Source organism: Pocillopora damicornis, chromosome 3 (assembly GCF_964200805.1).
Source record: "Pocillopora damicornis chromosome 3, jaPocDami1.2, whole genome shotgun sequence".
Lineage (NCBI taxonomy): Eukaryota > Metazoa > Cnidaria > Anthozoa > Scleractinia > Pocilloporidae > Pocillopora > Pocillopora damicornis.
The window spans coordinates 4236826-4260083 of NC_142672.1; the positions used below are offsets into that span (position 1 = coordinate 4236826).

The following is a 23258-nucleotide window of genomic DNA, read 5'->3' on the forward strand; positions in this document are numbered from 1 at the left end:
TCGTTTGAGGAAGGAGAAACACAGGAGGCATGTTTTTCAACTCTTAAGGATTCTTTCGCAGATAATCGATAAATTTTAATGATCACATAATGCTATTATACTTTATACATTCTGTTAGGACACCACGGTCAGCAAAATACACAACACTAAGAGCAGGAAGCCCATTACTGAATGGGCTCCTGACTAAGAATTATCCTTGTCTGTATTTTTCTTGTCTCGGGACTGCATGGCCTTGGCTGCAGATTCAAGTATTCGTCTTTTCCACTCTTCATACTCTTTATCATCAGAGTCAGTATCTCCATCGTCCTCCTTTGATATTTTGGATGAGCGACATTGATCTACGGAAAAGAACGTCCCATATGGACGAAACAAAATACACTTAGGTTATTAGACCCCAGTTTGGTGCATTATCGCCGAGTATTTTTACGAGCTGTGCAGTATTTTGACCCGCCCGGAGGGCGAGTCAGAACACAAACAAAGAGTAATAATTAGTAATAATACTCAGCAATGCCACGCACCAAAAGTGTCTCAAAAGTTATTTACTATCCAACTGCCTTGTTTTATAGGGATTTCTTTTTTTTCCTCCTTTGAAACAACTCACGCAGGCATTGCCAACCTGTCAAACAGGTCTTTTACAGAACAAAATAACAAACAATCCGAATAACCGTGTAAATATCGCAGGATATTTGTGCTCGATTCGCAAATTAGTAGTACTCAAATAAACTATTGTATTATTTATTTTTCACTGCAATTTTACGTGCGTAATTTGCTCTCCACTCTGCTTTAGCCCCACCCCATATCTACTTCATTATCTTTTACTTTTTTAATTCACTAGTTTATTATAAATTTTTATAAGAGTAAAGAAATACTAAGCAGTAAAACCATATATACAACATCTCTTTTTGCCCTATGTTTTTCTTTTGGTGCTTTGAAGCTTTATAAGGACATAAATGATAATTTCAGATGTATACATATCACACATTTGAATCTTTGGATTATGATCATGAACTTAGAGATTACACTAACCTTCAACTATTTCATTCACTCTGTCCAGAAGTCCATACCCTCTTTTGGAAGTCTTCCTCTTACTCTCAGCTAGATCAAGAGCAAAAAATTATATGAGATAAATACAAAAAATTTCAGTCTATTCCCTTTTTTATTCACTTACAGGGTCACAGGTTGTACACCCCTATTGTTTACAAAGTCCCTTACGAAATTCTATATCTGTTTTGCAATTTCTTACAAATCTTAAAAATGATTTGCCCATTAGATAAATAATTTCTAGGGAAGTGAGCGATAATCTCCGTAGGACAACATCCAAACAGTCATAGCAGGAACCAGAAGACAGATTTTCATATTTCTTCTTAGAGGAAGCCATCATTTTAAATAAAAATAGATCTGTAATAATTTTTTAATACTCTCATCAAAAACTGCAAAGGCTATCTTGCATTAATCTTTGATGATCCTCAAAGAACTTTACAACTATGCCAAGATCTTTCACCCTACACACTGCAACACCAGCATGAAAATTCTCTATACTGGTCTCTATACATTTCCTATGGCACTGAATATGATAGTTTAGCTAAGAACAAGAGCTTTTTTAGTTTTTTATTATTTCTTTAACTGTTACAAGCCTAAAGTTTGGTTCAGCAGTGGTACTTATGTGAGAAATAAGAAGCTGGTTCCCTACTGGGGTGGAAGGTGAAAGAACCTGGAAAGACAGAAGGTCCATGTGCTACTAAGAAATTATGTAATATAAATGGTCTACACCTTTACAAAACCAAGCCACTTTAGTGCAGATCTGCAGCTTCAAAAACAATGCTTTGAGCCATGGACTAGAAGTTAAAAGAAATAACTTTCCAAGTAATAGATCCAACCTTTGAGGTGAGGGGGGAAGCTACAATGGGTTGGAGGGGGAGGTGAATAGTAGAAAAGATGTGGCAGGCACTTCAGAAAAACAAAATTAAACCCTTCTTAGTGTAAAAATCAAGTAGAGGAATCAGTTGCACCCCTCTCCTAGATTAGATAACAACAGGATAGGCAAATCAACCCTCTGCCCACTGAGACTGATGAGCATCTAATCACTCTGTACAATTTCACCCCTGAATCACACATTATTGTCATGAGAAATGATCATCAACAACAAAAAGCTCTTGATTATTAAACAGATTCTCCTTGTTTCCACCCTTAGAAATGTTTTCAGTACAATGTGAAGAATATGCATACTAATGTTAGGGTGTAATGGGTAAAAAACTCCAAATGTGGAGAGTAAGAAAAATGGTTGTCAAATGAAAAAAGTTGACAAATTTATTTGTTTGGAGAATTTATTAGTTTGGAGAATATAGTGTTGACAACTAACCATCTCCTTATTGATGTTTTTCTTTATTTTCATCACTTTTCCACTTGACCATGTATTGATTTTGTGGGGAAAAAATTCTGTCTTGGTCACTCATGGAAGTTAAAGAATTACCTTCACTTGTTAGCAAATTCTTCAATTACCAGTCTCAGTTAAGCAGGCTCTCAATTTATTTGTGCATGGGTGATTTAGACCAGCATGTGTGAGTGAGAATTAGTCTACTCACTTATGTGCATGTCACTCTATTGTCACTTGATTATAAACTGTACTGCTACTCACTGGCTTCAAGCATGTCTGGTATTTTCTCCATCTTCTTGAACAAACTGTCAAATGTTGACCTTTTGCAGGTTCCCAGAACACTCAGTAACTTTGTCTTGTCTATTTTGATTTTCTTATACCTTAAAAAAATATAAAGCAAGAGTCATTAGAGTTATAGTTTGAATTACATATTTAGTTGACAAAAAAAAAACCACAAAAACAAACTTTTTCAAAACATACCTGCAAGCTGTATAAAGTGCAGTTGCATTAAATATTGGGTGACTCATATCTTCTACTTCTTTTACAAACTCCTGTTTATACCTAAGATAATGTAAGACTAGGTATAAGAGAATTGCAGGTTCAATTCCACCTTGGCCTTTTATATACAAAAACAATAATTGCAATTACAATAGAAGCTTGGGAGGTAATGGAACACAAGGGTAGCAAAGAAACGTTACAAAATAAACTGAGCTGACAATGAACTACCCCAGATATTATGAAAGAATCATGAAAAAATTGTACAGTTAGGTAAAGAAAGTATATGAGAGAATTCATGTAAACCATAACAATCAAAAATGGTTTGGAAAAGCTGGGAACCCTGTATTTGTTTCACTCTCACCTTTTCACCCTAAGCTCCCTTTTCCTAATTCTGTTCTTTTTCGTTATCCCCTATCCATCATCTCCCTTCCCTTCCCTTCCCCCTAAACTGTATCTCCCACCCACCCATCTCCTCTCTACTATTTCTTCATCTGCTATCCATCATCTCCCTTTTTCTCCCCTCTAAACTGTATCTCCCAACTACCCATCCCCTCACTTCTCTATCTGTCTCCCCTCACTCCCTCTCTCTCTTTAGTTTCCATTACCTTCCTACCCTTTTTTATCCTTAAATTTCCAAGATTTCATTCATTTAGTAATTCTCCTTACTGTCTGCTATACAATTCTTATGACATTGGTCCTAAGAATTAGGTATAAGATCAACTAATAATACCCTTATTGATATTTTTCTCTATTCTCAACACTTGTCTGCTAATATTGTATTGATATTGTAAGGAGAAATTCTGCCCATGGGGGTTAAAGGGGTTAATGAGCAAATCAATATTTCTTAGGTAAACTTGAATGCTAACAATACAGGATTTATGTCATTTTAAACTTCAAGAGGCCAGCAAAATTTTGAGGGTGACAAGGAGGTGACATCAGATTAGCGATACAATCCAATTTCTTGTCTCCAAAGAAAAGAAGAATTTATAATAAAATATAACCTTAACTTAACATTTTGTATAAAACATTATGACCTCGCTAAAGAGATCTGAACCTTTTACAACCTTGTCCCCAAAAGACAGACATTTTCCTCTCACAGGTGTCAATTTGCAATATCAAGGGTAAAATAGGGGAAAATAACATTCAGGTCATGAGAATAACAGAAATGATCATAGATTCAAGAGGCTCTCGATTGTAAAAGAAATAATACTTGAAAGTACCATAAGAAATGTAGAAAAAACAGTATGGAGAGTATACAAACTGATGATGGGATGTAAAGGGCTAGGTATTATAATGCACCTTTGGTGTATTTGCTGTGCCAGGTCTGAAGCCTCCATACAACCAAATTGTACAGCAAGATCTTTAATAGTAAACTCCTTTTGTTTTCCCAACAGACACTCAATTGTTTTAAAGGCATGGATATAAGCATTCTTAGTCATTCCAGAAAGCTGAATTGCAACATTCTATAACAAAAATAAAAAGGGTGAGACAGTGCACTTAGCTGATACTGAAAAATTGTTGAGATTTTCACATTATCTACCTACATACCTGTCACTAAACATTGGTTCAAGGTCCATACTGTTTGTTATGAACTAAGTTTTTCCGCTGGCATATACATATACAACCCAAGAGAAAAGCATACAGGCCTCAGATCATAGAAGAAAAACAAGGTTCCATTACATACAATATGGACTGGAAAAATGAAGCTAGTTAGATATTTATCATATTTCTAGGTTCTAATAAAGGGGGAAGATACAGTTGTATCAATGCAACCAGACCTTTGAATTAGGAGGGAAGTACAGTGAAATACAGCTTGCTTAAATATCCAATCATAGCACACATACTCCTGTCCTGTAATAATGGCCATGACAAGCTGAATTATAGTACATATGATTTACCATGAAAAATCTGATTGGTCATGAGAGCATTTAATTGATATGCAACTGCATGTGAAGTTGACATGATAACCCAACATCTGTTGTAGATATTGCATTTATCATTCCAAGTTCAAAGTCTGCCTAAATTCTAGGCCCTTGTTAGAGAGGAGTGTAATATTTTGCATGATTAAAGATGTAAAATGAAATAATCACTGAATTTTTTTTCCCATGATGAAAAATCATATGAAAAATCAACCCTTGTGTCTGTTATCTGCCTTTTCCTTTGGCTTCGGCAGATAACTCAGACCTCAGTTTTGATAATTCATGTCTAGAGTAAGATTTATGCACAGCTTCATACCTCATTGTGCCTACAGTTCTTGGATCAATAAAATGATGGCAAAGACAACAGATTACCTTTGGGACTATGGCTTTGTTATAGAATAGTATGGTGCTATGCAGAAATCTTACTCAGATGTGTATCAGTTAATAGCAGGTATACGTTTCCAAAATACATTGAGAGTAAACAGTCACATTTTTCTGTATCGCCCTCTCAGAGTACACATGTCCTTTACATTCCCTTATCAGGTTTTACCACAAACAGTACAAACAACTCATCTCTTTTTTCCCCAGCTAACCCCCCCTCAGCCGGACAGGAGAATCGGATTTGAACACAGTCAAACATCATCTTTGACCAGTTCAAAGTTTTATGTTGTATAATTAACAGTTTTGTAGATCGACAAAAATTTATGGAAGAGGCTTTCCACAAAAATTATGAGACAAGACAATGAGATAAACTACGTATCAATACAGCCGTACATAAACTGATAGAAGGGGAAAAAAAATGAGTTGCACTTCGTTGCAAGTGACTGTCATGTGTTTTTCGTGGCAGATGAATAAGAAAAAATGTAATGTCTACAGTACCCTATTCATCGGAACTTGTGAATTATTCGCTGCGATCTCGAGACAGATTACAGATTTAGAAACACTTGTTAAATTCATAGAGCAACCACGAACATTCATCAATCGCTCCAGCTCAGCTGCTTTCTTCAAGACATCTAAAGTTGTTATTCCGAGTCTCTTAGACAAAGATCGTTGCGTTTCATTCTCCATTTTGTTTTCCCAATGGAAATTTTCGCGGCAAAAATAACATTGGCGCTCAGTTTAACCTCGAGTGAAAAAACGCTAGTACTTAGTTTCCTCTCCACAACCAAGGAATTTTTCTTCTTTAACTTTGTAGAGTTTATGACTTGGGTATAGCCTTTAGCAGTCACGCTTAACCGAGTAAGTTAAACTATTAATATAATTCTTGATCAGTGTTGACGTAAGAGAAACGCTCTATAATCACTAATCGACAAATTAAACAGATGCGAGCTAAGAGCCACCTTATATTTCAGTGTAAGTGGAGCACTTAAAAGTAGCTGTTAACTCCTTCCTTCATGTTTTGTTTTAACTCAGCAGTAGATCTTACTATATCTGATGAGACGAACAGAACTCAAAACTGAATAGGTGAGACCTGGGGGGGGGGGGGAGATAGGCTTTCGTTAAACCTTGAACCCCTTACGTGATTGAGATGTAGCTTCTCCTCGTAATTTCAATACAATATCTTCTAAGAAAGTGATGAGAATAGACAACTTTTCATTAAAAAGCTGTTTACTAGATATAATTCTAACTCTTTTAACTGATTCACACTGCAATACATAACAGCTCAAAAGGAGAATTACGTATCAGACCTCAAGGGCGTCGCAGGGGAGGTGCCCGTGACCCCCCCCCCCCCCTCCTTTGTGAGCCTTGTTTGAGCAAACAGTATTATTCAGATGGCGAAAACAGATAATTACCCTCTGTTTGACACAGTGTGGACCCCCCTCCCCTTTGAAAAGTCCTGTCTGCACTCCTGGATCATCGTAAGAAGAAATTAAAATTTTTTAAGTCAGTGTTAGCAGGAAAAAGGAAGATTTGCACCACTGGCATAGTATAGAAGGGTGTTTTTTTTTAAGGAAATTATCATGACAAGTTGACCAGAGATTCCCCAGTTGTTGCTTTCATTTTATCACTAACTTTTTCAAGAGAGCAACAGCCAAGAACTGATTTGCAGTTGCAGTGAAATTATTTATAAACTTCATTGCACTAAAAGTAAAAGAATTTCAGTTTTTTTTTCCACAGAACAAATTTAAACCCATTTTTTACTCAGTCGCCTACCCTGAATAATAATGTAAAGCTTCTTGTGCTAAGTTGTATGACAAAACTGATGTGTTACACAGCAATGGATGGAATACAAACTTAAAGAAGTTGCTGAAAAAGTAAGCATGCACTAAAACTGGTGCAATGCAAACAATAAAACACAATCTTAAGAAATGATTTTCATCTGAGTGTTAAGTAACGATTTAAAAGCCAACTAGAATAAAGATTTTCTCACCTCCTCAAGACTCCCTCTTCCAGGAACTCGTCACCAGCTTATTTCACATGAAACTTCAATTAACAAACAGTGACAAAGATTATCATTCTCAGGTATGTTCTACAACCAAGTTTCTTCTAGATGTCAGTTTTCATGCTAAAGCGGAATGAAATCGAAAAAAGAAAACAGATATGAAACATGTCTTATAACAAGTCTTTCTCTGCAGAAGCACGATATCACCCGTGAGTCCTTCACATATATTGTATGACGTTTCTCTATCATCATCATTGTTTTATCTACTCATCTCTAAGCTTCATACCTTGGCTAAGGTTCCTTTATCTCTAACAATCAAGCAGCGTGCATGTACCGTCAAAAAATTGTGATAACCTAAGCTATACTCAAATTATTTGAGTTGATGAATAATTTGACGTATGTGAAAAATATTCTTCAGCAGCTATATTTACAGGGCATTTTTTTTTTCTGAGAATCTAACCTTCTTTCTACTGACTGTTTTATAGTAAAACAGGGGTTTCAATAACTTTTTCTGTTAGCGGTTGCCGATAGTGTAGCGGGGGAGCTGTGCCCAGAAAGGGGCCTTAAGGCGAAATGCAAACACCGGAGCCTTCTCGTAAACCGAGTAGTAAACAGATGGCGGTAATAGGTCTTACAGGCGGTGGTAGACCGCCTTACCTGGCTTTTATTGAAACTCCTGTGTAAAAACTTTGATAAAATTTCTCACTACTAACTTCTTCATAGCGACTTTGGAAGTTTGTATTTGTGTTGTGACTCATCACAAGAGGGTAGGTTGAGGCCTTCGTAAAATGTTCTTCGGAAGATTTCGAGTTCTTTCTTCGTGCTCTCTTGTTTGAGCTACAGTAACTTCCCAAATGCTGTACGAAAAACTATTATGGAAAATATTTCAGCAAAAGCTGTTAAGAATTCAAATGGTATCTTCGCGTGGCATTGCTTTTCTACCGTTTTAGTGTTATAATGAAATTTTATACACCCGTGATGGATTCTGAGCCGAATTGTTTGAAAATAGTGCTCTTAGAAGTGAGTTTCAAAGACGTTTACTCAGCTTATCCAAAGTTAATTTTCAAATATATTTATTGCCTTTTTTACCCGGAACTGATCCGTTTTATTGACAATCAAACAATCAATCAGTCAATCTTACGATATTTATAACCTCGCTAAGGTCATTTGCTTCATTCCACAATTCTGCTGCGTAAAACCCGTTTTCCTTGAGTTTAAGATCCCAAAAAATCTTCCCTTGAACTGCATGAGTGGTCCACATAGATTTATATAAAATAGATTTGGGAAATGAGCTTTTTGTTAAATAGTGAGTACATCGTAAAAGCAGGTTTGTCTGAAGGTTCAGTTTGAATTTTTAGGCGGCAGCTTCAGAAATCCTGATTGTTTGCAATTATCACAAAAGGAAATAGTTTAGTAACTCACGGGAAAATGATGCAAACTAGACCGTGAATCTTTTATGCAGTTATCAGGGCTCACGCTAATTATTGTATGGTGTTGTTCTTTAAAATCAGTCTTCTTATTTAACTCGACGAATTTTGAAGTGTCCCTCGTGTTCTGTTTGTATTAGCGTAGAGACCTCAAGTTTTAATGTTTTACCAAAGCTGTAAAGGCTAACTTTACTATTTGCCTACAATTTTATTTTTTCATTGCAAGCAATTTATTCATCACCTTGAAAATACCCTACGTGATATCAAATGTTTGATAAGGTGGATTAAAAAACCCCTTCATTTTACAAATGAATAGCACCAATTAGCCCCGGGAGCATTACTGCGTCTGCGTCATATTGTTGTTACAGCGTGTATGGCCGGCTGCCGCAGTCAACGTGTAGGCTGAACAAGACAAAGATTGTTCTAGTACGGTCGAGGGGACAGAAGTCACTTTACTCGCTGGGTAAGTATCATTTATGCGACTTGGGAGCGTTAACGCAGAAAATTTTCCGGTTAGAAAAGTATACTAAAAATTCCGATCGACAGGAGAAAGAATTGCCTACATATACTAGCCGCACGGAACTCATATACCAGAGCAAAATCGTGTAAAGCATCCAAACATACCGCAGTCTCACAAACCTGTCGTTCTTCCCAGTGCATAAGGCCTCGCTGAATTTTGACCATTCGTAGCCCGGTCCCTCTTAAGACTGATCTGTTACCAACATCTCATCGTGCATGCTTTGAGGCAGCTCGTAGCGAACGCTTTTAAGTGCTTGAGTGGTCATTACTAGGAGAGAGACAGTTCAAGGCTGATCAGTTATCTGAATAAATGAGACACTTATGCACACACAGCCACATAGGTAACAAAAAAACTCCGGATACAACAATCGAATGCTCCATCAAAGCAAAATCGACAAAGAAAATTTGAAAACGTTCTGCTAAACTTGCAGAATACAGTTGACTTTATTTTGCTCGCTTCGTGCAACGTGTTCAGTGTAATTCCGATCTTGCTAAAGAGATTTCCTAATGTCTCATTTAAAATCGTTCAGTTCAGGACATTCTTTCACAAAATTAAAAGCAGCTGTTGCACTTTCGGATCTCAATCGGACTTACAGTAATTTTTGCCGGCAAACGTATGTGCTCACTCGCTAACAGCATAGACAGTTTAAAGATCTCATCGAAGAGAGCACAACTTGCTCACTGAGACGATAACGGTGACTCTCGCACAAGCAAACAAAGACATATATGAGAAAAAGAGAAATTTTTTCCAGAATCTGTCGCGCAATTACATTGTGCGACAACTACGACAATTCAAAATCTGATAAACGTAAAATTATATCTAGCAAGAGCTTCATAAACACTCAAACCTATCTAAATATAGTTCGCGACACACCTTAGATTTGAGCTACGAAGAAACCCATAATAAAGAGTATTCCAAAGCGGATTAAAAAAAATTAACTCACACAACCGTCATTTTTTTTACTCGACAGTCTTAATTGAAAAAATAACTTGAAGTCGAAGCTTAATTTTTAGCTTAAGGAGAAAGGTAAATGAAAGATCCTTTGATGCACCTTACTCTTTGTGCATGCATGAATTATTCAGAGCAAATTATCGCTCCTCAAAATCAAACTTACCCAGTATTTTAAAACCAGGATAACCCTTTTAAATATGAACAACGATCTGGTCGACTCTAACGAAACAACCAGAGGGGTGCAGGCTGTTCACTGTTAAGACCACATAGTTAAAATACACGAATTTTAAAACAAAATTTTGCCGGGTAGTTCTCACTTTACAATGAAACAGGTATGTATTCCTCATTTCAAGTTAGCTTAGAGGCTGTGGTTTGGTGTCAAACTTTCTGAAGTCAAGATTCTATCAAATTTATACAAGTATTTTGTACGTTCGTTCAGTAAGAGCCGTCAAACTCTCTCGAATAAAAAATCTCACCTCAAGTTCCTGAAAGGAGTTTACCAGAAGCATTGATTTCACCCTTCCTTCAGTTCTTGTGGAGTTGAAGCCAGTAAGAGACCTGTGTCACCAGAGAGCTAAACTTCGACAGATGTTAAAATCATTTTCTTGTTAACTTGGGCTAATGTTCCTGTGTAAGTGACCCCACAATTCAAGGCTTTCCTGTAGTCCCGTGGAATAATGGTGAGAAAAATGACTGATTTTACGCTCCTCGCTGAAAAGACTTTCGTAATTTCAATTCAGCAAGAATAATTTTTATTTTTCCAAAGAGAACATAACCATCCAGTCATGATACAGTAGATTAAAATGGTTTAGCTGACCAACAGTAGTACTGCAATTTACAAGCGTCTAATTATTATTTTGCTAATCTATAAAGATTTGAATTTTGACCTCGTCAAAAACGATTTCGATCAATTTTTAAGTAAATTTAATTGTTAACAAAGTTTTAACCGATACCTGAAAAACTATTTCCCCCTCCTTCCTGTAACCCATGGGTAGTCATGTTTGCTTGTTGCAGATCAGCGTTACTGATGCAAATATCACTGGAGAAGTTTGTTTTGAAGTCGCTAATAAACCACGTTTTCATACATCTCCCTCCTTAAAATAACATCGTCTACGTGATACCACACCTCTGATGACAAATCGTGCTAATATGAGTCAAAAAATTCCCCTTATCCCAGGGTTCGATTTCAAGATCATGTACACGTAGGTCCACATACCGTATGGCCTTTGAGATTCCTACCTCTCACGTTCTCCGGGCGACTCGCGCATTGCAAATTCTTGCAAATCAGTCTCTCCGCGTGTACATTCTGCCGAATGCCGGCTCGGAGTTCCTACTAATACTATGCAAAATCAGAAATAGTTCGCAAAATCTCGAAGAGTTTTAAAAATATCAGGATAGTGACATTGTGACGTATTTGTATCCAAACATACGTGCCTTCCCTAAACATAGGTTAGCACAGAAACTTCTCGCAACAGGTACAGTTTCACTAAAATAATTTTTAACCCTATCGCACTGAGTTATTTTTAAAGCCTCTTAAAATTATACTATGACTAATAAAATAACAGGTTTTACAACAAAAAGGTTTGGAAATTTTGCGTGAAAGATGTTTACCTAGACATGCATTAGAGCGCAACGTAGTTGTCATTCATGAATTTTTCACTTGTAGCAATTTGATTTAAGAAGGAAAACGCTTTAAATTGAAGTTTTTCAACAAAATGTTGCAGTAAAAGTCTAGATTTCGGCTATATCTGCCTAACTTTTGTTTTCCTCGATCGAGCAAGTCAAATCGCCTGACTTCCCTGGTAGAGAGGCGTTTCTACGCAAACAGAATCCGTTACAAACTGTCAGTTTTCTACTCTCAGTATTCTATCAACGATTTCCCATTTCGCTTTTTTTAATTTCCAGAGAGTATTAACACATACACATCGACAAATATGACGAAATACTTTTTTTATTGTGTTGAAAATCACTTTACTTTCAGTACAAATTCATATCGTTTGAGTCGAAACACTTTGTAAATATTTTTCCATTGTAAGAGATGTTTTTCTTTCAACAATAACACTGCTTACCAATTAACCCTTTCACGCTGTTCCTCGTCAGCTGCATGACGTATTTTTCGGAAGAATTCGACCGACAGAATACGTTCTAGAACGTTCTGATAAGAACAACACGCGTTACGATGGGCAGTGAATGTTCTGGAACTTTCGGCTTGCGTGACTCACTAAGTAAGCCATTATATCGCCGTGTTTATTTCACTTCCGGAAAGAATAGTGAAAATTTACATAATACCGTGATAAAACCCCTTTCTATATTGATGCTTGATTTTTATCGTAGAAGAAAACACTTTCCAGAATAAACTTACCGGAGTTATACCCGATTTATTGGGTTTTTTCTTTTTATTCGTTGAGAATGCGAACGCTAGTAACTTTTAACAAGAGCGAGGATTATTTTAATTTATTTGCTAAGCTTCCTTCCACTTAAGTGACAATATTCAATACATTGACATGATCACAAGGAATTTCTCTGGTGACAGAATTGAAAAGAAGAATTGTGCACGACTCAGACCAGAGAAAAACGGTAGCAGCAAGGAAGGGACATTTTTGTTCTTGCACCTTCTGGAATAGCATTTTTTCCCTCAAGCTTCTGGAAAATCAAGATATTTCTATGACTTCGAATCTTTTAAACACCAGCAAATTCTTTGCAAATTTATGCTAAATATGTAGATTCAGATACATTCTCTGGAACCCTCAGTGACGGAGAAACGTGGGCCGAGGACCGTGTAGAACGTTCTCGAACCAGACCTTTTGATTATTTGCCCCTCCGTTATCATGGCAACCAGCCCCAGTGACGTCAACCAAGGCACCCGCCTAGGTCACCACCTGACGACTCAAGCACTGTAGTTTTAAAAACACCTCTTGGCCGATTTAGACAAGTAGATTTGAATTACTAAATATAGAACATCAATTAACGATTCACGTGCACCACGAAGTCGTGAAAAAATTGTTTACTTCCCCGAGGTCAAAGATGCTCTCTGCGATCCGTCCCAGACCCCGGCGTTATAGGACGTCTCAGAGGATATAAAGCCTGCGCGCAGGGGATTGACGAATATGGCTGATCAGCAAACTGCCTGATAAGATACGCTTGTTTTTCAGCACGTATACCTGCGAGAAAGCTTTATTGTCTGGTGTGATTTTTGAAAAGAAATGCCGATGAAGACTGGAGACGGAGATTCGAGTGGTATTCCATCTAATGTCCCGGCTTTTTTGGTGAAATTGTGGAAGTTGGTTGAAGATCCACAATATGAGGAGCACATTTCGTGGAACAAGGTGAATAATCTTTCCTTTACTACATTTGCTTCGCGACAAATTACTTGGCTTATTTACTACAGATATCTACCCGATGTTTTTGAAATGAGTACATTAAATCCTTTTTCTTCAATAATTGAAGCTCGAAAGGACGATTTCGACCTTTCGACTTTTTTTTCCCTGTAGAATGGGAGCGGATTTCTGGTGCACGATCAAGCCACGTTTGCACGCGAGATACTTCCTAAGTATTTTAAACACAACAACTTTGCGAGCTTCGTCCGCCAGCTGAATATGTGTAAGTACTATCTGTTAAAAATAATTCAACGGGTTTTGACGATTTTCCTTTCTTGGAAGTTTCGGTATTCAGTGTTTGACAGTTTCGGCGCCCTTACCTTGCAATCTATTTCGAGTTACTACGTTAATTCCTATTAAGAATCTTGTTGAAAACATGCAGCGAGCTTTTAGATTTCCTTGGAATAGAATATGAGTTATTACCTGTATTCAAAAGAATGTGTGTAATGTGTAAATTTTTACTCCTATCATTTTCCCCGTTTTTATTATGGCGTGGGCGAAGACGCAGAGTTATGCTTAGCTTCACGAAGTTAAGCTTTCCGGTTTATTTGATTGATAGCTTCTAACAGAGTTTGGTAGATTACTGTGCCTACATGTTTGTACTTTCTAAAATATTTCCGCTTTTGCTTATGTAAATCAAAGCTGCAAAAGTAGAATGTTTACAGGGAACAACAATGCGTAATATTTGTATGGTAGAGGACGTCGATTTGATCATGTGAATGTACAATGTTTACCCTAAGTTAAATTGATATACAATATAGATCCATCAAAACAGCTTTTTTTCAAAATCGTTTCAGATAGCTATTTGTGGATGCAAAGATTTTTTCCAAAGAATATGTGATATGTTTTTTTCTGTTCAGTCTGCATATAAGAACGTTTTTTCTTTTCTTTTCTTTTCTTCGAACAAAAGCAGAACCAAAGAAATTTCTTTGGTCCAAAATCCATTCATTTTCTCCATGATTGTACTTACAATGTGTTGCATTTTATAACTGGGAGTGAAACCTAAATGTATATGTAGACTATGCTGTAAAAAATTTTTTGCAGTTACCAGACTGCAAACATTTTCGCATGACTGTCTTTAGTAATTTATAATGATCTGAATTCTTAAAACTTAAATCAGCACATGCACAGAGCCCACCTCCTGTCCCCTCTAAGGGCATATAGTTGATTGTTATTCTTAGCAAGAATGAAACTACCCATGGGGTACAAGGCTGTTGTAAAGTCAATCGGAACAAATTTTGACACTCATTATAAGTGTTCCAGTTCGTCACCCATCCTTGCTTTTATGAGGAAATCAGATTTTACTCAAGTATAAGAGGTCAAACTAGATTGATAGTTGCCAAGTGCATATTCAGCCAAATCATTATTTGAAAGCAAGGTGGATTATTTACTTCAAGTAGATAAACTTAATGGAGTTTGCGTGACATTGACATGGCTGCAGTACATGGTACATTGCGTATTGAAAATAGCCACACCTTACTATATGATTAATAGTTATTTTTGTTTTACTTTTTTGTTTAGATGGATTCCGTAAAGTTATTGGAGCTGAACAAGGGGGTCTGCGATCTGAGAAGGATGAATGGGAATTTTTCAATGGAAATTTCAACAAATATCATCCTGAATTACTTGAAAATGTCAAAAGAAAGGTTTGTACAAACTTGAAGAAGTGGTTTGTTTTCTCAGTGGTATTTTTTTAAAACTCGATTTGCATAAACCCTAGAGAGCACATTCAAGGTACTTGACTGATATTTGTGGAGGATTCTAAACTGACTTGTTGCCTAAGGGTTTGATTAAATGATAGAGCCAGTCACAACATTTAATCGAGTTGCAAGCATTTAAGAAAATCTAAAATGATTCTTTTTTTGAGGGTCCTAAACACATTTACTATTTCCTGGTCAGTGGATGTGACTTTTCCAAAATAGGTCTCTAGATCTTAGATTGGTTGAATATTTTTTGAATTTGCTTTCATTCTGGAGCAAACAGACAGGTTTTATTTTGGATTAAATCTCAAAATGTAGTTTTTCTTTTTGTAAATTGTAGTGAAATGACGAGGGAAAACATGGCTTCTTTGTTATAAGGAATTATAGTGAGGCAAAGTTAAAGAAATATCCCCTTAAACAGGGCGTGAAAGTAATTTTTTTTTTCTGATAGCCACTTGGCTTCTAAATTCTTCAAAGTGGTGGCCAATTCAAAAAAGTTGGGTGCCATTTTCAAAGACAAACAAAACCTTTTTTTTTTTTTTTTAACACTGTCATTGTTCTAGAAATTAAGTTAGGGAAAAGATCTTTAACATGCTACAAAGTGGACACTAGGATGGATGATATGTAACATCCAAGCTCACCTAAATCCAAGATGTCGTCTAGTTATCAATCAAGATGTATGTGCTGCGGTTTGGAAACAAACTTAACAGGGAAGTTTGCCGCGGATTTATCTTTGCAAATCTTTTTAATTCACTATATCTCTAGGTAAGGTTATGATGAAGCATTCTAGTCGCCAATTTGGCAACTAATTTTCAGGATTTGGTTGCCAAAGTGAAAAATTTAGTCACATTGATGCCGGTATTAGGCACAATTTCTTGCCCTGTTAAATTTTTTTTTTCCTTCTTTTGCAGTTAGGATCAATGTAAAATTCTTGTGAAATTAGTTCTCAACATCTCCCTACTAAATAATAATAAATGTCAATACCTACAAAGATAATTTCTCCATGTTACCCTCACCCAGTTAGAAGCCCTGTTAGAAGATAACTACCTGGTAAGTTTGGTCTTTTTATTCTGTAGGCAACACCTGAGGAAAAGAAAATGAGGACTGAGGATGTGTCTAAAGTGCTAAATGATGTTCAAGACATGAAAGGAAGACAAGATGAAATGACAATGAAACTTGATCAGATCAAGAGGTGACTATCAAATCAACATTTTTCTTGTGGCAACAGGAGTTGATTATCAACACAGTACTAATAATTCTCTGGAATATGTTACTGCTGTTAACTTTTTACACCAAGGTGCCTATCAAAATGATTACAAGTGTGGCTGCTTTAGAGATAAGGAATCTATCTTCTCTAAGTTGTGTGACAAACAAGTACCATGGTAGAGGTAATAAAGCGATGATACAAATGTTTCTTTCTCCTGTATATAGAGAAAATGTCACGTTGTGGAATGAGCTGGTAGACTTGCGACAAAAACATCAAAGGCAACAACAGATTGTAAACAAGGTGAGGAGAGAAACTGAAAAATTAACCAAGAATTGTTTAAAGGAGGGAGTTAGAGACGTCAAGTCCTTCATGTTGATCATGTTACCAAACACTTCATCTGTAAGGACAATGAGTATGTGCCCTGGCCTTTGAGGGAAAGTGATGTGGAAATTGAAGTTTTCAATTTATTAAAATTTTAACAGTTTATTTTAGTTTATTACCTCTTCTGTTTATAAGCCATTGTGATGTTTGATATCTAGGAATTTATATTGCAGTTGTTCCAGTATCTGATGCGACTAATGTATCAAAATGACAAGCTGACAAACCGCAAAAGGCAAGTAATTTTTTCAGTTCCTTTGCTGTTTCAGTTAATTTGCATTTCCTCTTTTTCCACTAAGGTTGAATTATGGGTGGAAAGCTGTGCTTTGCGTCAGTCATTTTCAAGTATTGTCACACATTATAGATACTTTTGAGATCCACTCTTACTTGTGAAGCTAGTATATAATGTGAACACCCAACTTCACAATAGATAAGCTGTAGAACTAAACACTTAGGAATAGAAAGGTTTAAGATTTTAATTCTTTTGGGGAAAGCAATTTTTTTTGGCAGACGTTCTTGCAATTTAATAACATCAATCTTTCACCTGCTGCTTGCAGACTGATGTTGCAAGACAGCACAGAAGAGCAGTCATCAAAGAGAGGGAGATATGAGTACAGAGACACATCAGGTCCCAGCAGTGGCCAGCCACCACCAAGTTATTCTGCTCAGAGGGTGAGTTTTTGAAAGAGAGGGCAATCTTTTTTGAAGTTTTCAGAGTACCAGTTCATCAATCTTTCTGATTCCATGGATTCCTGTGTGTCCAGGAGTATGTAGTATATATATATATTTGTAACAGAAGACAATATTTTTAAGGGGGCAGTTGAGAACTATAGCTTATTTGAAAAGTGTCTTGTAACAGGAACAAATTCTTTTACTTAATCATCAAAAAAATTTACAGGGGTCTCAGGTAAGTAGGCAGGTACTATTTATTTTAAATGTGGAAGGTTTGATAATGCTTAAGGAGTCCAGTGGGATGTTTTGCCCAAAAAGTTTGAAATTCTTCATTCTCACAGATCAGTTTTTTTAGCATTGTTTCTGTTGATATTTATCATACTTCATATAACCTTACAATATTAAAACAAATTTGGGTGTTTAATATTGTAATTATTCTGATAAAGTTCATTTAAAGCCTCTAAAGAGGTTGTCAGCTATTTACAAGCAGTAGGTCAAGTGAATACCTAGCCATGATTGAAAATCCTGCTAAACCCTTTAACTCCCAAGATCTCGTCAGTAATTCTCCTTACAGTTTGCTATGTAGTTCTTGTGATGTTAGTTTGAAGAATTTGGTATTGAATCAACTAATTATCCCCTAATTAATATTTTTCTTTATTCTCATCCCTTCTCTGGTCAATATTGTACTGGTATTGTAAGGATAAATTCTGTCTTGGTCACTCATGGGAGTTAAAGGGCTAAGAATCTTTTGTTAAGATCATCACATAAAGAAAAAAGTGACAGAAAGTTATCTTGACTTGAAGTTATTAAATTGATTATTATCATTTGGTTTTTTTTTCTTTCAGCCAAGCACACAGACACTCACAATATCTGATATCTCAAACACATCTTCTTCAAGCATTCCTGGTAAGTTTAAAATTCACTATTGATAAATTTTGTTTTTAACAAAAAAACAAGCTCAGTAACTTGTTTTGGTAATATTAAAAATGTTTTTTAAACCAGCATTGTTATTATTTACTTTCATCTCTAATCCATTGTCTTTTTTCCAACCTTTTCAAGCCACTAGTGGGCCATTGATTACTGCTTTACCAGATGAGGACAACATTTCACATGCCAGACCAGTTATCAGATTTCCAGAGGAATCTGTACCATCCTCACAGCCTATTGTGTCAAGTCCTGTGTCATCATCAGGTAATTAAAAAAAATATATCCCTCTAGTGTGAAGAACATACACAAAGAAGCCCTCCTCAAAGTCAGCAAATTGCTTTGGAGTTTGTTTTCTTTGGTTAAATGTTTGGGAAATTTGAAGAGGGTAGTGCTTGGGAGAAAAGTTTAGGAAGGAGACCAGAATCACACTTAATTTGATGCACCTAATTAGGCAATTTCCAATCATTTCTAAAATGCACCTAATTAGGCAATTTCCAATCATTTCTAAAACGCATCCATGATTTCATTGGTTTACTCTACTTTACATGTCCTCTATGGTCTAAAACTAAGGCACTCTCTCAATTGATCAAATGTAGCTCTTATTCCATCAACAACTTGGTCACATGCAATTTGGTTTACTTGTGTTTAGCATAAGCTCTGGCTTTGTTTAATTTGGTGTTGTTTTTACTTTGGTTTTGGTTTCACAAATAACGCACTTTTGAAACTAAATGTTAGAGTTTTCAGCGTTAGAAATTGGCTGTCCTTCTTCATTGATCATTACTAATGATTTATCAGGAAATCACTCCTGTTTATGTACTTGTCATGTTCCTTCATTGATAATTACTGGTGATTTATCAGGAAATCACTCCTGTGTATGTATTTGTCATGTCATTAACAAGGCTAAATTTAGAGCATTGTTTGATTCAAAATGAACAATTTTATTCATAGTCTGATTGATTATTGATCATTACTAGTGATTTAACAGGAAATTGCTCCCATTCACGCACTTGTCATGTAGTTAATAAGGCTAAGTTTAGAGCATTTTTTTTATTCAATTTTTGTTTGTAGTTTGAAAGTTCATGAGTCATATTGGTTTCATTTTTCCTTTTAGCACCAACATATCCACAAGCCTCAGTGGTACAGCCATGCTTTTCAACAGGCGTGGTCACTTTTCCTGAGGAGCAGAATCAGACAACTGTTGTGCACCCAACTCATGTCATGGAACCTCCTCAATCGTACGATGAGCATCACAATATAAAAAATAATCCTTTGATGCGCAGAATTTCTCAGGAAGATATCGGCCCAGACAGGTAGTGTAATTTTGCAGATCCACTGACAAGATTTTTATTATTACAGTGTTTTCAATACCGTAATGATAAATAATTGAATCAATGGCTAGGCAGATCAGGAAGTTTTTGCCAAGCTTAGCAAAAGGTTGCTTTTCATGTTCATGTATCTTAATTTGGATAGAGAAAGGTTCTGTGATTATTAGTTTACATGTCAATATCCAAGATGTTAAACAGATCTTCTTCTCTCCTTTCGAGTTCACGAAATCTCCTCCCAAAAATTAAATAGATTTTTTTTCTCCTCATGTGAGAGGTGAATTCAAATAATTTACCTTCAATCAAAAATTGGAGTCTTCTTCCATTTTCAGATATTTGTATTTTGGTCAATTCTTTGCATCCATTTAAGTGACTTCAGATTTTGGGAAAGACTTAAGGTGGGATGTGATCTAAAATCAAACATCTCAGTATTGCCCATCTTTTATTAGGGGATTAGATTTTGTGGATTTGTTAATGTCAGGTTGTTTAATTTCTTTTTTTTCTTTTTTTTTTAAGTTGCTGCCAAAAAATGGTTAGGAGACAAAATAGCACTCTTGTATTATGAACATTTTGTCATACATTGCTGATTTTAGCAGCCACATCTCGGCAATTTTATCATCTATTTACTCAATGCTGTTTAACTTCTTCCCCATTAGCATTAGCCAAGTTAATATAGAAAAATGGCCTTGTGAGGATGATATTGTAGAAAGGTAATGTCACCGTAACTGTTGTAATTATTTATCATTTCTATAATGAAGAACGATGATAAATGATACAATAAGTGACATTTAAGGCAGACAGCTCCTCAATTACGCTGTTACTTAAAGTGACACCAATTGTGGCTTTGAGGATAAGAGAAAAATAAGAGGATTAATCCAAGCTGGAGACCTCTTTTCTGAAGAGATAATGTGGGGGGCTTTTTCAGGAAGATAATCAGTTCAGTGAGGTATAATCATGTTCAAAGACTACATTCATGCATTATAGAGGAAACTTTTATCTAATGCAAAAAAATATAGACTGTAGATATGAAAAGCATTCAGCCTTTTATGAATTTCATGCTTTACCTGTATACCATATCCTTTATAGTCTAGATTAAACCTTGTAAAATGGTTATAACCCTTGAACTCCTATGGGTGACCAATACGGAATTTCTCCTTACAATATCAATACAATATCAACCAGAAAAGTGATGACAATAAAGAAAAATATCAATTTGGGAATAATTAGTTGATTCAATACTAAATTCTCTGAACTAACATTGTAAGAATTGTATGGTTGACAGTAAGGAGAATTACAAATTTGATCTGGGAGTTAAAGGGTTAAACCACTTTAAGTGCAATTGCTTAGAGCTGAACAGTTATAAGGGAAAAAAACCAATCAAACTTTGAATTGAGTGCATGGGATGTTGGCAGATGTCATAAAATAACAAACCACAATGCTCTTGTTTGATTATTTTTTGTCTTATCAGGATAGCATCCTCTAGCTGACGAGTTTTTCTTTTCTCGTGACTTCGTTGATAGATGATACATTGATATTGTGTGAAGTTGCTTGTCGATCATTTTTTGAACTTCAAGGATTAGTAATTGTCACGTTGTAGACAGAACAAAAACAAATTTAGTTGACTTTTCAATATATACAAGCCTTTGATCAATGTGGAAAATTCTACTTATCCGTCTTCATCCATCACGGCATACCCTTGCAGGGACAACATTCTGATACCTTTAAAATTTAGATCCAGAAAATTTGCTTTCTGTCAACCGAATGGTATGTCTTTGTTTGCAGAAATTTTATAGGTGAACAAGTGGATTACAATTCACAGATGCTTGAAAACATTCAGTACCAGCTCTCTAATCACCCCATGATCTTGGATAATAGCTTGTTTTATGATGTATTTGGCCACGATGGAGCGCCAGGAGCACCAGGGCAGGTACTGAAAGTCTATCGATATTGTAGTTAAGAGTCAAAAAGTTTTCTGAAGCTCAGTGCAAGAGCTACGAGCCACGAGATCCGAAGGGCATGGGCTCTAATCCTTAAGGGGGTGAGGTGGGGGTGACTAGGGGACTACTAAATGGCTCCCTCTTCGTGACTAGGCGACGAAAAAAATTGAAAACATCAGCTTTTATTCATGTTGATGTTCGCCAAGTCGGTTAATACAGGGCCAGTAAAATTTTCGCGCAATGTTATTGTATACTATTTCTCACTTTTTTAACGTTTTTTGCTTGTAGGATCCACTGGATGCCTTGGCTGACCGAGCTGCAGCCAGCCCTCTTCCTGGAGTTGGGCAAAGCTCGTCTCAAGGTAAAAAACGCTTTTTTTTCATCGGTTATATAGTTTTCCAGTTTTGGGAAGGAACAGGAAATTGGATTTGGCCTTAAAGTTTGCTTCTGTAAGCTTTAGTTTGTTTGATTTTCAGTTCACCTTGGCGCTAACAAAACTTGTTTCTTTTCTCAGGGGGGCATGAACTAGTGCAGTATGGTGTGCAAGGGTCTGGGGCCAGCAGCACTTCTCAGCGTGGACATCCTAGGCCAAGGGATCACGAAGACCAGTACGTGCGAAGAGACTGGGGCCAAGGACAGCAAGCACAACAACAGCCTGGACATGACGTTCAGCATTTCTTTAATGGTTAAACTGTTCAGATTAGTTCTAGATTTTTATTTGATGAGGATTGTAACATTTGTCCTAGCATTGTTTTATACGCTTCATTTCGTGCGGCAGTTCTCTCAAGTTCGTTTTAGTTATGAGATTTTGTCGTTTTTGAAGTTTTAAGAAAATTGCTAAGTCAACGTCATCCGTTACGAGCACGGAACCGTTCAGAGAATTAGTCGTGCTGATGTAAGTTATATTAACCAGTTAGATGTAACAGTAAAGTGGAGACAGTGTTTTATGGAATGAGCAGCAGGAAAAGGCGCACAGCCGAAACACAAGCGCAGGAAAACGGCAGTCAATGGCAAGTGCGGGAAAATAGTGGCCGATGGTAAGCGCGGGAAACGCTCGTCGGGCACTTGACGATTGTTTTGGGTTTCACTCTTGATTAACTGAGAAGATTGTATCTTCACTCCGATTGGTCAGATCATATCATCTCAGACTCTCAGTAGAGGAACAAACAGCGAACACAATCCTCTTTGAAGTCGCTTGGAGAAGCGTTGTAAATTGTGTATCGCAGTGAATATTTTTTAATGAGATACGAAACTAACGAGTGTCACATAATATAACAAAGTCAAATTCGAATGTAATAAGTAGATAACATGGTAAGCTAAGGAACTGTATCGACGAAACTTAATTGTACATCGTATAGCGTACGAAAAACTTTTTTTATAGCTCCGCGGGGAACAATTAGCAGCTTTAATATACACTAAGGTGTTAGGATTTTAAATGATTTAAATAATTAAATTTGTCAGACAGTGGTAAAGACTACCCAATTTAAAGCTAAATAGAAATAATTAAACAAAACAAATAAACAGGGTCTTGTGTGACGTTTAGGAGCGCGGGCTCATTTGCCGAACAGCGGCCAGTAACCGGAGCCAAAAGTACTTTTGCAAATTATCAATTTCTTAATGAACAGTGAAGCACTGGCGTAACTGTCAGTACAGTATGAATTTAAGC

The 23258-nt window shown here is 36.4% G+C and overlaps 2 protein-coding genes across 57 annotated transcripts; one reads left to right on the plus strand and one right to left on the minus strand.

The window, feature by feature from the left end:
- Positions 1-53: 53 nt before the first annotated feature.
- Positions 54-11999, minus strand: LOC113679499 (origin recognition complex subunit 6). 50 transcript variants are annotated; one of them, XM_089201190.1, is made up of 13 exons: positions 11312-11915; positions 11026-11200; positions 10549-10731; positions 9241-9388; positions 7888-8043; positions 7163-7297; positions 6585-6640; positions 5671-5910; positions 4172-4335; positions 2855-2935; positions 2636-2754; positions 1027-1095; positions 54-338 (listed from the first exon to the last, which is right to left on the minus strand). In XM_089201190.1, the coding sequence occupies exons 8-13, from the start codon at positions 5857-5859 to the stop codon at positions 184-186; spliced, it is 777 nt and encodes a 258-aa protein (XP_089057316.1). In that variant the 5' UTR covers positions 5860-5910; positions 6585-6640; positions 7163-7297; positions 7888-8043; positions 9241-9388; positions 10549-10731; positions 11026-11200; positions 11312-11915; the 3' UTR covers positions 54-183. The 50 variants fall into 50 exon arrangements, with proteins under 50 accessions (XP_089057316.1, XP_089057351.1, XP_089057314.1 ...); XM_089201225.1 differs by having other exon boundaries at positions 10549-10630; positions 11289-11434; XM_089201188.1 differs by having other exon boundaries at positions 11289-11429.
- A 1176-nt stretch (positions 12000-13175) lies between these two features.
- LOC113679464 (heat shock factor protein) lies at positions 13176-23113 on the plus strand. 7 transcript variants are annotated; one of them, XM_089201165.1, is made up of 14 exons: positions 13176-13398; positions 13520-13672; positions 14971-15095; positions 16226-16341; positions 16581-16656; positions 16911-16969; positions 17292-17406; positions 18252-18312; positions 18466-18597; positions 19445-19643; positions 20312-20365; positions 21438-21582; positions 21881-21953; positions 22107-23113. In XM_089201165.1, exons 2-14 carry the CDS (start codon positions 13669-13671, stop codon positions 22280-22282), a joined length of 1335 nt encoding a protein of 444 aa, XP_089057291.1. In that variant the 5' UTR covers positions 13176-13398; positions 13520-13668; the 3' UTR covers positions 22283-23113. The 7 variants fall into 7 exon arrangements, with proteins under 7 accessions (XP_089057291.1, XP_089057290.1, XP_027052222.2 ...); XM_089201164.1 differs by having other exon boundaries at positions 13528-13672; XM_027196421.2 differs by having other exon boundaries at positions 13564-13672.
- The last annotated feature ends 145 nt before the right edge of the window (positions 23114-23258 follow it).